The 10600-nt window shown below is 42.4% G+C and overlaps 1 protein-coding gene across 1 annotated transcript; it reads left to right on the top strand.

The window, feature by feature from the left end:
* On the top strand, nt 1-9671 carry LOC129550081 (cleavage and polyadenylation specificity factor subunit 5-like). The gene is made up of 2 exons (XM_088829707.1): nt 1-361; nt 9607-9671. The coding sequence occupies exons 1-2, from the start codon at nt 1-3 to the stop codon at nt 9669-9671; spliced, it is 426 nt and encodes a 141-aa protein (XP_088685833.1).
* Nucleotides 9672-10600: the final 929 nt, after the last annotated feature.

The raw sequence follows: 10600 nt of genomic DNA, 5'->3' as shown, positions 1-10600 counted from the left end.
ATGGCCGTGGTGCTGCCCAATCGCTCGCAGAACGGCTGGCCCCGGGGAGTCACCCAGTTCGGCAACAACTACATTCAGCTGACCAAGCCCCTCACCCTGGAGCGCACCATCAACCTGTACCTTCTTACCAATTCCCTTTTTGGTACGCAAGAGCCCCTCTATGAGAAGGACAGCTCTGTTGCAGCCAGATTTCAGCGCATGAGGAGGGCTGTAGAACTGGTTTTGATTGTCCATGATCACGGGCTACCCCATGTGTTACTACTACAGCTGGGAACAGCTTTCTTCAAATTACCTGGTGGTGAGCTTAACCCAGGAGAAGATGAAGTTGAAGAACTAAAACACTTAATGACAGAGATATCGGGTGGTCAAGATGGAAAATCTCATGGACAGAGGAGCCTGGAAGGCTGCAGTCCATGGGGTCGCTGAGGGTCGGACACGACTGAGCAACTTCACTTTCATTTTTCACTTTCATGCATTGGAGAAGGAAATGGCAACCCACTCCAGTGTTCTTGCCTGGAGAATCCCAGGGACGGGGGAGCCTGGTGGGCTGCGGTCTATGGGGTCGCACAGAGTCGGACACGACTGAAGCGACTTAGCAGCAGCAGCAAGATGGAGTCCTGCAAGACTGGGTCTTTGTTGACTGCACTGGCAACTGGTGGAGACCAAATTTTGAACCTCCTCAGTATCCATATATTCCTGCACGTATTACAAAACCTAAGGAACATAAGTTGTTTTTGGTTCAGCTTCAAGAGAAAGCCTTGTTTGCAGTCCCTAAAAATTACAAGCTGGTAGCTGCACCACTGAACTGTGTAACAATGCACCTGGATATGGACCCATCATTTCTAATCTCCCCCAGCTTTTAAGCAGGGTCAATTTTATATACAACCAAACTGCTGCACAGCAGAGAAGTAAGAGAAGCCATCTCTGTGAGCATAGCTATACACAGCATAGAATAAACATCCAGGAAGAGTTTTTTTGGTATTTTCTCTTTCCCAGTCCTGAAATTACCACCTACTTTCTATTATCTGAATAGTAAAGTTAATATGAAAAGCTTGATTGTGCTGTTAAAAAAAAAAAGAAAAGAAATTAGCTAAGAAAAAACAGGGACATTAATCTCCTAAAGTTTTTTTTTAAGCCTTTTTTTTTTAACTTTGGAGAAATCTTTTGGGAATAACTAGTTTTTACTTTGAACAAACATTTATCTGTAGTTCAGTAATTCTTTCCATTTACCTCAGACTCCTCTCTTGACCTGTTATGGTTTTGACCCTAAACAAGACTCTCTTTCTTTGCTCAAGTGGTACTGTTAGGGATTTCCCAGCTACCTGTGTGAACCTAAGAAACATAATACTTCTGCTTAAAAACCATGTTTGAGCTCATGAAAAGAAAAGTGAAAGTGTCAGTCGCTCAGTTGTGTCTGACTTTTTGTGACCCCATGGACTGCAGCCTGCCAAACTTCTCTGTCTGTGGAGTTCTCCAGGCAAGAATACTGGAGTGGGTTGCCATTCCCTTCTCCAGGGGAGCTTTGCAACTCAGGGGTTGAACCTGTGTCTCCTGCATTGCAGGCGGATTCTTTACTATCTGAACCACAAGGGAAGCCCCCATTTGAGCTCATGCAAATCAATTAAAAAACAAACAAACAAACACAAAGCAACCCAATCGAAAAAATGGGCAGAAGATATAAATAGACATTTCTCCAAAGAAGACATACAGATGGCCAACAGACACATGAAAAGATGCTCAACATTGCTAATCATTAGAGAAATGCAAATTCAAAACTCCAATGAGATACCAGCTCACACTGGTCAGAATAGCCATCATTAAAAAGTCTACAAATAACAAATGCTGGAGAGGGTGTGGAGAAAAGGGACCTTTCCTACACTATTGGTAGAAATGTAAGTCGGTGCTTTCACTATGGAAAATAGTATGGAGGTTCTTCAAAAAGCTAAAAATAAAATTGTCATATGATCCAGCAATCCTACCCCTGGGCATATAATTTAAAAAGATACATAGATCTTTATGTTCATAGCAGTGCTAGTCACAATAACCAAGACATGGAAACACTTAAATGTTCACTGACAGAATGAATGCAAAAGAAGCTGTGGTATATATATACACAATGGAATACTACTTAGCCATAAAAAGAATGAAATAATGCCATTTACAGCAACACGGATGGACCTAGAGATTATCATACTAAGTGAAGTAAGTGAGAAAGAAATACCATATGATATCACTTATATGTGGAATCTAAGATATGACACAAATGAACTTATCTGTGAAACAGAAACAGACTCACAGACATAGAGAATAGATCTGCAGTTGCCAAGGGGGAGGTGGGGCAGGTGAAGGATGGGTTGGGAGTTTGGGATTAGCAGATGCAAACTATTATATGCAGAATGGATAAACAAGTCCTACTATCTAGCACAGGCAACTATACTCAGTATCTTGTGGTGAACCATAATGGAAAATAATATGAAAAAGAATATATATATAAATATGTGTATACATATATGAGTCACTTTGCTATATAGCAAAAATTAGCACAACATTGTAAATCAACTATAGTTGAATAAAAATTAAAAAATCTTTAAAAATCCCTGTGGGGAATTCCCTGGCAGTCCCGTGGTTAAGACTTGGCGCTTTCATTGCCGTGGCCCTGGGTTCGATCTCTGGCCAGAGAACTAAGTTCCTGCAAGCTGCGGGGAAAAAAAAAGAAAAAAATCCCTGTGTTTGAATCATTTCAAAGAAATATAGAGCACAGATCACAGTAAGGTTCATTCCAGGATAGGTTGTGTAGTAAGAGTTCAGGGTACTTGGAAAGCTCCCTTCCAGAGGCTACTTTTCCTTTGTTTTTCCATATTCTGGGATCCCATTACTAGATAAGCATGATTCTAGCAGTAACTCTGATGGGTGGGATTTTCCCCACACTAAGCAAATCTCTGACACCAGCTGACTGTCCTAAAATCCAACTCAATTCTGACACTATCTGACCAAACAGCATCAGATCCTACGGATTGAGGGCTCAGTCCTGCAAGACTGCCCCTACTTCAGATGCCAATCACAAGTCCAGATAGTTACCTGTGCTTCTGACCCAATAGCTGGAAATTAGAGGTTTCCATGACTCCCTTCTGGGGTGCAATTAATTTTCTAGAGTGACTTGGGGAACTCATAAACCAGTTTACTCACTGGATTACTGGTTTATTACAAAGGATATTAAAGGACTGGAATCAACAGCCAGATAATAGAGATATATAGGGGGAGGTCCTAAACAAAGGAACTTCTGTCCCCATGGAGTCTGGGGCCCAGCAGTGGCACGTGAAGACATTATGGTTCACCAATGCAGAAGTTCTCCAAATCCCATCCTTTTGGGTTTTTACGGAAGCTTCATTACATAGGCATGATTGATTAAATCATTGGCCACTGGTGACTAATCAACCTTAGCTCTCCTCTCCTCCCTGGAAATGGAAGCATGGGACTGAAAGTTCCAATCCTCTTATTACTTGGTTGGTTCTCTTGGCCTCCTGCCTTCAGTCTGAGGTGCAGCCCGAAAGTCACCACTCCATCACAAAAGGCACCTTGGTCATTCTCTTCACTTGGGAAATTCCAAGGGTTTTAGGAGCTCTGTGCTAGAAACAAGGATAAGACCAAATATATATTTCTGAGTATGAATGACAACATCACAGTGAATCATTAGATGACTCCAAGAGTCCCTTACTAAATTGTATGTGACCTTTGTCACATATGTCAACGAGAAAGGTCACATACAATTTAGTAATTAATCAATAGTAGATCTAAGAAAGAAATGGAAAATTGTAGTGCTGCCAATCTGAGGATTATAACCTGGGAAACAGTCTTTCAGAAAGTTCCGAGGACTATTTCCTTCTTTAGAGGTCAAAGTACAGTGGTATAAGTCTTTAAGACAAAGGGCTATAGTCAATTGACAGTTTACACAATCCAGATTTACACATGGCTCTTGGCCCCTTACAAGGTTAAGAAGGAAGGTTATCTCCTAAGGAGCTGTGAGCCTTTATGACATTAAGAAGGAATTTTATCTCCTAAAGAAAACTGGTTAAAGCAGATGCACAACATGTGCTAAAGGAGATGCCGGAGGCCCAAACAGGCAAAGAAAAATTTTATTTAAAAATTTAAATTTAAAAATTAAAATTTTTCTTGTCTTGCCATAAAATGTGAAATTTATTTCAGCACGTTGTAGTAAAAGATTTTCCACTGCCCCTAGGTTCACTCTCCACCCACCTTCGGCCTGCTGTATAGGGTGGCTGACCCCTACAGATTAGTTCAGTGCCTTTGACTTCCAGTTGGGTTTAACCAACGACGATCCCTGGGAGAGATCAGTGGAAGAGAGGATAGTGAAGCTGTTCGGGGAACCGCTGACTGAAACCGCCTGCCCTGGCCAGGTACCACAGGAATCAGACACTCACATGAGTCATCTCACAACAGGAGGTCTTGGTAAAGAATGTGGAACTAACAAGCTACCACCAACTGGAAGAATTCTGGAAAGGTCAAAACAAGAGAGGAGACTCCAGCCCACATGTCCTACCAACCTCCCAGAATCCTTCTCGCTGGAATCCATCTTGGCTGAGCAATCCACGGGCCACCAGGAAGGACCCTGAGTCAGAATGATTGGCCAGAGACAACTGGAAACTAACCAAATTACCATTAAACCTGAGACTTAGAGCCACGTGGAAGAGCAGTTCTCCTGGGTTCCCTTACCTTATTATTCTCCGCCTGGGCACCTCTTCCCAAAAGAGTCTCTTGCTTCATTAGCACTTGTGTCTCCTCTGACAATTCATTTTCAAGTGGAAGATAAGAGCCCACTCTCAGGCCCAGAAGGTGCTGTTATAACTGCCCAACTTCAAGCCTGAAAGGTCACCTTGGGCAGCCTGGGTCCCATGACCAAAGGTCACAGCTCCTCTTCTGGCAAGTTCCATGTGTCTCTAGAGAATCTGCTCACTCCCTGCATCCTTCTGGGAGTAGGGGTGGGGGTACCCTTGGGACTACTGTCCCTTGTACCCTTAGGACTGCTGTCCCTTGTGGTCTCTCCTTACACACTACATGTACTTGTGTAAATAGTACCTTTATTAAACCCACCTTGAATTATCCTAATTTGAGTGCACCATCTGTTTCCTCCTGGGACTTTGACAGATACTCCTTGATAGAAGCAATTTACTGAGCTACTATTGGCCATAAACATCCAATTATAAATTATGAGATTGCTTTTCAATATATAACTACCTAAGGCTGAGCTCCAGAGAAGACAATGGCAAGCCACTCCAGTACTCTTGCCTAGAAAATCCCATGGATGGAGGAGCCTGGTAGGCTGCAGTCCGTGGGGTCGCTATGGGTCGGACACGACTGAGCGACTTCACTTTCACTTTTCACTTTCCACTTTCACACATTGGAGAAGGAAATGGCAGCCCACTCCAGTGTTCTTGCCTGGAGAATCCCAGGGAAGGGGAAGCCTGGTGGGTTTCCGTCTATGGGGTCACACAGAGTCGGACACGACTGAAGTGACTTAGCAGCAGCAGCAGCAAGGCTGAGCTTGGAGGGAATGGGACCTACAAATAAAGCTTCATAGAGATAAAAGAGAAATAACACAAAGCAACAGGAAGAGCAAGAGGTTTGAAATGAGGAGATCTCAGTTTGAGTTTCAGATCAGCAGTTTACAACACTTCTGGGCCTCATTTTTCAATAAAGTAAGAGTTTTAAAATAGATCAGCAGTTTTCAATTTGCATTTCACAAAACCCCACAGCTTCACAGAGGTACCTCAATGTCCACTAGCTTGGGAGGGGAGAGAGGCAAAGAAAAGATAGGTAGACAGAGACAGAGCCCCACCCCGGCTCCAACCAGGGCAGCTGTGCTGCAAGCTTTACGTGGAACGAGATAACCAAGGATGTGACTGAGGAGTCCAGATCAAGGACAGGCTATTTTGCTCTGGAGATTTCTCAGGTCACGGATGCAAAACTGGGTATTCCTGCTGCCAGTCCTCTAGGGAAAAGTGGGCTTTGACGTGTGTGTGTGTGTTTACAGAGCAGTTTGGGATTTCTGCCCTCGGTGTACAGTAACAGACTTCCCTAGTGGCTTAGTGGTAAAGAAACTGCCTGCCAATGCAGGAGACCCAGGTTCGATCCCTGGGTCAGGAAGATCTCCTCGAAAAGGAAATGGCAACCCACTCCAGTATTCTTGCCTGGGAAATATCAGGGACAGAGGAGCCTGGAAGGCTACAGTCCATGGGGTCACAAAGAGTCAGACATGACTGAGGGATGAACACACAAAGGGTGCGGCACCCTTTCTGTCACAAAGCATGGAAATCCTCTCTGTGTGCAATAACACTGGGTGGGGACGAACATCCCCCCTCCCTCTTCTAGGACCCATTGCAGGTATCTGTGGTGCAGGGCAATCAGGCAATGTTTCTAGGGTGCTGGAAGCTGTCCAAATCTGATTTCCCACACCCACACTCCCAGTAGAGACCAGTAGGCAAGTTAAGTGCAGCATGAGTTTTAGCCCTCTGGTCCCAGCATGAGTTTTAGCCCTCTGGTGTTCATGGATTTGTAACAGAGGAATTTTACAGAGGGAAGGAAGAAAGGATTTTCCTGAGACTGGTGTGTGTGTGTGTTTGTCTGTTGTTTTGATGTTAAAAGGGTTGTGATTAAATTTTAGACCCCTATTTGGTAGAAGCGACATATGTTCATGACATAGAGATAGTGTGCAGTACATAATAGGTGCTCAATAGCTGTGGAATAAGTGAATTCATGGATGAAAAGTGCATGGATCCTGGGTCACACTGCATTAGAAGCTAAGAATTCTGCTTTTAAATACACGAATGAAAAGCAGTAAGCTAGTTCACATGGGCAATATGGTTTGCTCTGGCTAATGAGCGTGCACATACCTGTTCTGGCTAGATTCCTCTTGCAGGTTCCTCAGGGACTATCAGGAAAGGCTTCTGGCCACCCCTCCTGGCCAGTAGCCAGGAACAGTAGGGCAAGAAAAGGAGAGCAGGGCAAGAAAAAGAACAGAAAAGTCAAAATTTCAACTGATGCACATTTTTAATCTTTGTCTTTGTTATTTTATTTCCATTACAGTTCAACAAGCTCAAAAAAGACTTAAATGGTTTAAAGCTGCAAAGTAAACTCATTAGATTTTTTTCCCTGACTTTTCATTTTGAAATAATCATACATTTACAGGAAATTGAAAAGTTAGTACAGAGAGACTAGTGTATACCCAACTGTATACCCAACAACAAAATATTTTTAATGTAAAATCTAGTTTTAAATATTTGGGGGCCACTTTACTCCATTTAATCTTTCTTCTGAAATGCTGATTACTTTAAAACTTAGGATCCAACAGACAAAATTTATATTCTTGCCCGCAAAATCTCATGGACAGAGGAGCCTGGAGAGCTACAGTCCATGGGGTCGCAAAGAGTCAGACACGACTGAGTGGCTAACACTTACTTACTTAAAATGGTATTTCTGATTAAGAAATCAAGTGGGAACAAAAAAAGTCACCACTCTCTCTTTTTCAGATGATAAGCCTTTAGAAAAAAGATCACTCAGTAGGAAATATACAGAGATTAAGTATTGTATTTACATGTTTCCAAAAATTTTGAGTCCTCTGTGAACTATTAGCTGCCTGGCTTTCTAGAAAGCAACCAGCAGAGGGCACTCTAGCCTTCAAAGACTGCAGAAAAAAACCCCAGAATTGCCAAAAGTCTTATCTTTTACCTTCTGCAAGTTACTTTTCACCTTATTATGAGCTTGCCTGTTGGATGACTGCTGAGTTTTGTGTGTGTGTGTCTGTGTGTGATTAAAATAAAAAATTATGAACTCCCAATTAGCCGTCTTAATATTACACAAATAATTTTATTATTAAATCCAATGTTCTTGCATCAGTATTCCCCAGTTACTCAAATTTGTCTTTGAATTATTTTTATGATACAGGATTCCCAGAGATAACTTACACATGATTATCAGGGTTTAATAATCCTGAACACTTGCCTGAATCCACATCCATTGCCTGAACCTAAGTCCAATGCAGGTGTATTTCCGCGCCAGCCTTTAATTAACCTGTAAAAACACCGATGCACTCCAAGCAGTTTGGCAGGGCAACAAAGCATGCTCTTTTTCCACCTTTTATAAACAGTGCACAAATAGGATTATAACTTCCCCACGAACATGCACATGAAACTAGAATTTCACCAGAAATAAACATGTGTTTTAGATGCATCAAAGTTCCTCTGGAATTCGGAGGAAAACTATTTTTGCCAAAGATCTAGCATAGGTCAGGCACTTGCTAGGTGTTTCCTGGACATAAGCTTCATTTCAGACTCCTATTGTCGAGCCTAGTCAAGGCTATGGTTTTTCCCGTGGTCATGTATGGATGTGAGAATTGCACTGTGAAGAAAGCTGATCGCCGAAGAATTGATACTTTTGAACTGTGGTGTTGGAGAAGACTCTTGAGAGTCCCTTGTACTGCAAGGAGATCCAACCAGTCCATTCTAAGGGAGATCGATCCTGGGTGTTCATTGGAAGGACTGATGCTAAAGCTGAAACTGCAATACTTTGGCCACCTCATGCGACGAGTTGACTCACTGGAAAAGACTCTGATGCTGGGAAGGGTTGGGGGCGGGCGACAGAGAATGAGATGGCTGGATGGCATCACCGATTCTGTGGACATGAGTTTGCGTGAACTCCGGGAGTTGGTGATGGACAGGGAGGCCTGGCGTGCTGTGATTCATGGGGTCGCAGAGAGTCGGACAAGACTGAGCGACTGAACTGAACTGAACTGGATTATCGAGCCTACCTTACAGCTGGGGAAACAAAGATGCTCAAAGACATCCAGCTAGCTAGTGGCAGGGGGAGAAGCAAACCCAGATGTTTCTGGCCCCGGGAGCCTTTTCACGCGGCAACTCCGGTCTGTGTTCAGCCACTCTGCCACGAATTTCCCTGGCACTTTCTGGGACTATATTTCACAGGGAGGTTCACTTTCAGTGATTCCTGGTTGTTTGTATTTTGGAATTTGCCTGTTGACTGAATATACCGTCTGTTGTTATGAAATTGCCCCAAACCAGGGTAATAACGGTTTAAAAAAAGAAAGAAACAAAGAAAGAACTTTTTTTTTGTAGGGGCTGACTGTTGGGAGATGGGGGTTGGGCAAGGGCAGTGAAGGAAGACTTGTTTTTCACTCTATTTCTGTAATGTTTGAATATTTTATGAACATATTCATGCAATATTTTTTGCAGCATTTTTAATAGAGAAGGAAAAAAAAAGAACCTTTCCAGGAAAATATGAAAAAACAATGTAGAAGAGGCCACAATGCAGTATATGTTCTCTTTTTTATGATATATTTATAGTAATTCGAAGATAAAGACCTCTTTTGAGAGAGGGAGAAAGAGGACCAAAGTTTCATTATATGACTATTCTCTTCTCTTCATCCCTCACACCCTACACTCAGAAACACAAACAAAAGCCTCTTATTGTTTCCCCTGACGAAACAATGATGACTAAGTGAATAAATCATCCGGTCACCAAAACTTCATTCCCAGTCATTTGACACCATTTAGGGAATACTATGTTGGAAATGTGCAGCTGTTCGAATCCCCATCAGCACCACCCCTTCAGATGAGCAGATCCAAGGAATAGGAAAGAAGTAGTCAATACAACAGTTTCTAAATAAACGGTGGATGTTCCATGTCAACAATCACGCTCTTAATTTGAAGGTGAAAACATGTTTCTTTCTCCCTTTCTTCCCAACTCCAGCAGAGATTATTTTCACACTAAATTGGAGGAAATAAGGTTACATATTTTTAGGGTTAAATTTACAGTCTGTTAAATTCATTCACGGTCCTACGAACAACTTTAAAGTAAGGTTTGTGCCAGGAAACTGAAGTACAATGGGGTTAAATTTTAGACGCGGAGAGGGTTGAATAACCTCTCCCTGGTGATTCAGTATCTGCTGAGAAGAGTTCACAGCAGAGAAACTCGACAACAGGAAAGTCAGGACACTTCCCTCTCCTCTATTACTCATACTGCTTTGCAACCTTATTAAAGCTGGTGCATTGTGGAAGCTCTATTTATTCTAGTTATTCTGGCACAAATTTCCTTGTTAGGTAGCAAGAGCACCTCAAACCTCTTTTCAACATTTAGCAGTCAGTATCCTCCGTTCTCTTGTTCTCCCCTGCTTGAATAACCTGGAATGCTTCTGTGTTCAGCAGTGCCTCCTGTGTGGGGCACATTTTGTACATATATATTATTATATACATTCACGTTTGCATATACATATGCATCACACATACACGTATATACTTGTGTGTATGTTATATGTCTTAAGAAACTGCCTACAGAGCAGACTTTCCTTTCACCTGCCTTTACTGGTTTTCTCTCTAATCCTTTTAAAACCATTGAGTTGACAGGTTTGTTCTTCACAGTTTTTCAAGGTACTCATATGCATAAGATCTAGCCAACAAGCAGAATGGATTGCTGTAGTCACTGTGGCTATGTTCACCTATTTGATATCTTTATTCTCTTGCTTCTCAAGACTTCTTGGCAAATATGCTTCTCAGATAACAATTCATCAATTTAA

Source organism: Moschus berezovskii, chromosome 21, assembly GCF_049115385.1.
Source record: "Moschus berezovskii isolate FMDL1 chromosome 21, NW_MosBer_1.0, whole genome shotgun sequence".
Classification (NCBI taxonomy): Eukaryota; Metazoa; Chordata; class Mammalia; order Artiodactyla; family Moschidae; genus Moschus; species Moschus berezovskii.
This window is presented reverse-complemented; position numbering and strand designations above follow the sequence as displayed.

Bases quoted from the DNA above. Each gene is read 5' to 3' on its own strand.
- LOC129550081 (XM_088829707.1), top strand. From the start codon at position 1: ATGGCCGTGGTGCTGCCCAATCGCTCGCAGAACGGCTGGCCCCGGGGA. The intron at 362-9,606 runs GTGGTCAAGATG...GGAAATGTGCAG, and splicing joins CTTAATGACAGAGATATCGG to CTGTTCGAATCCCCATCAGC.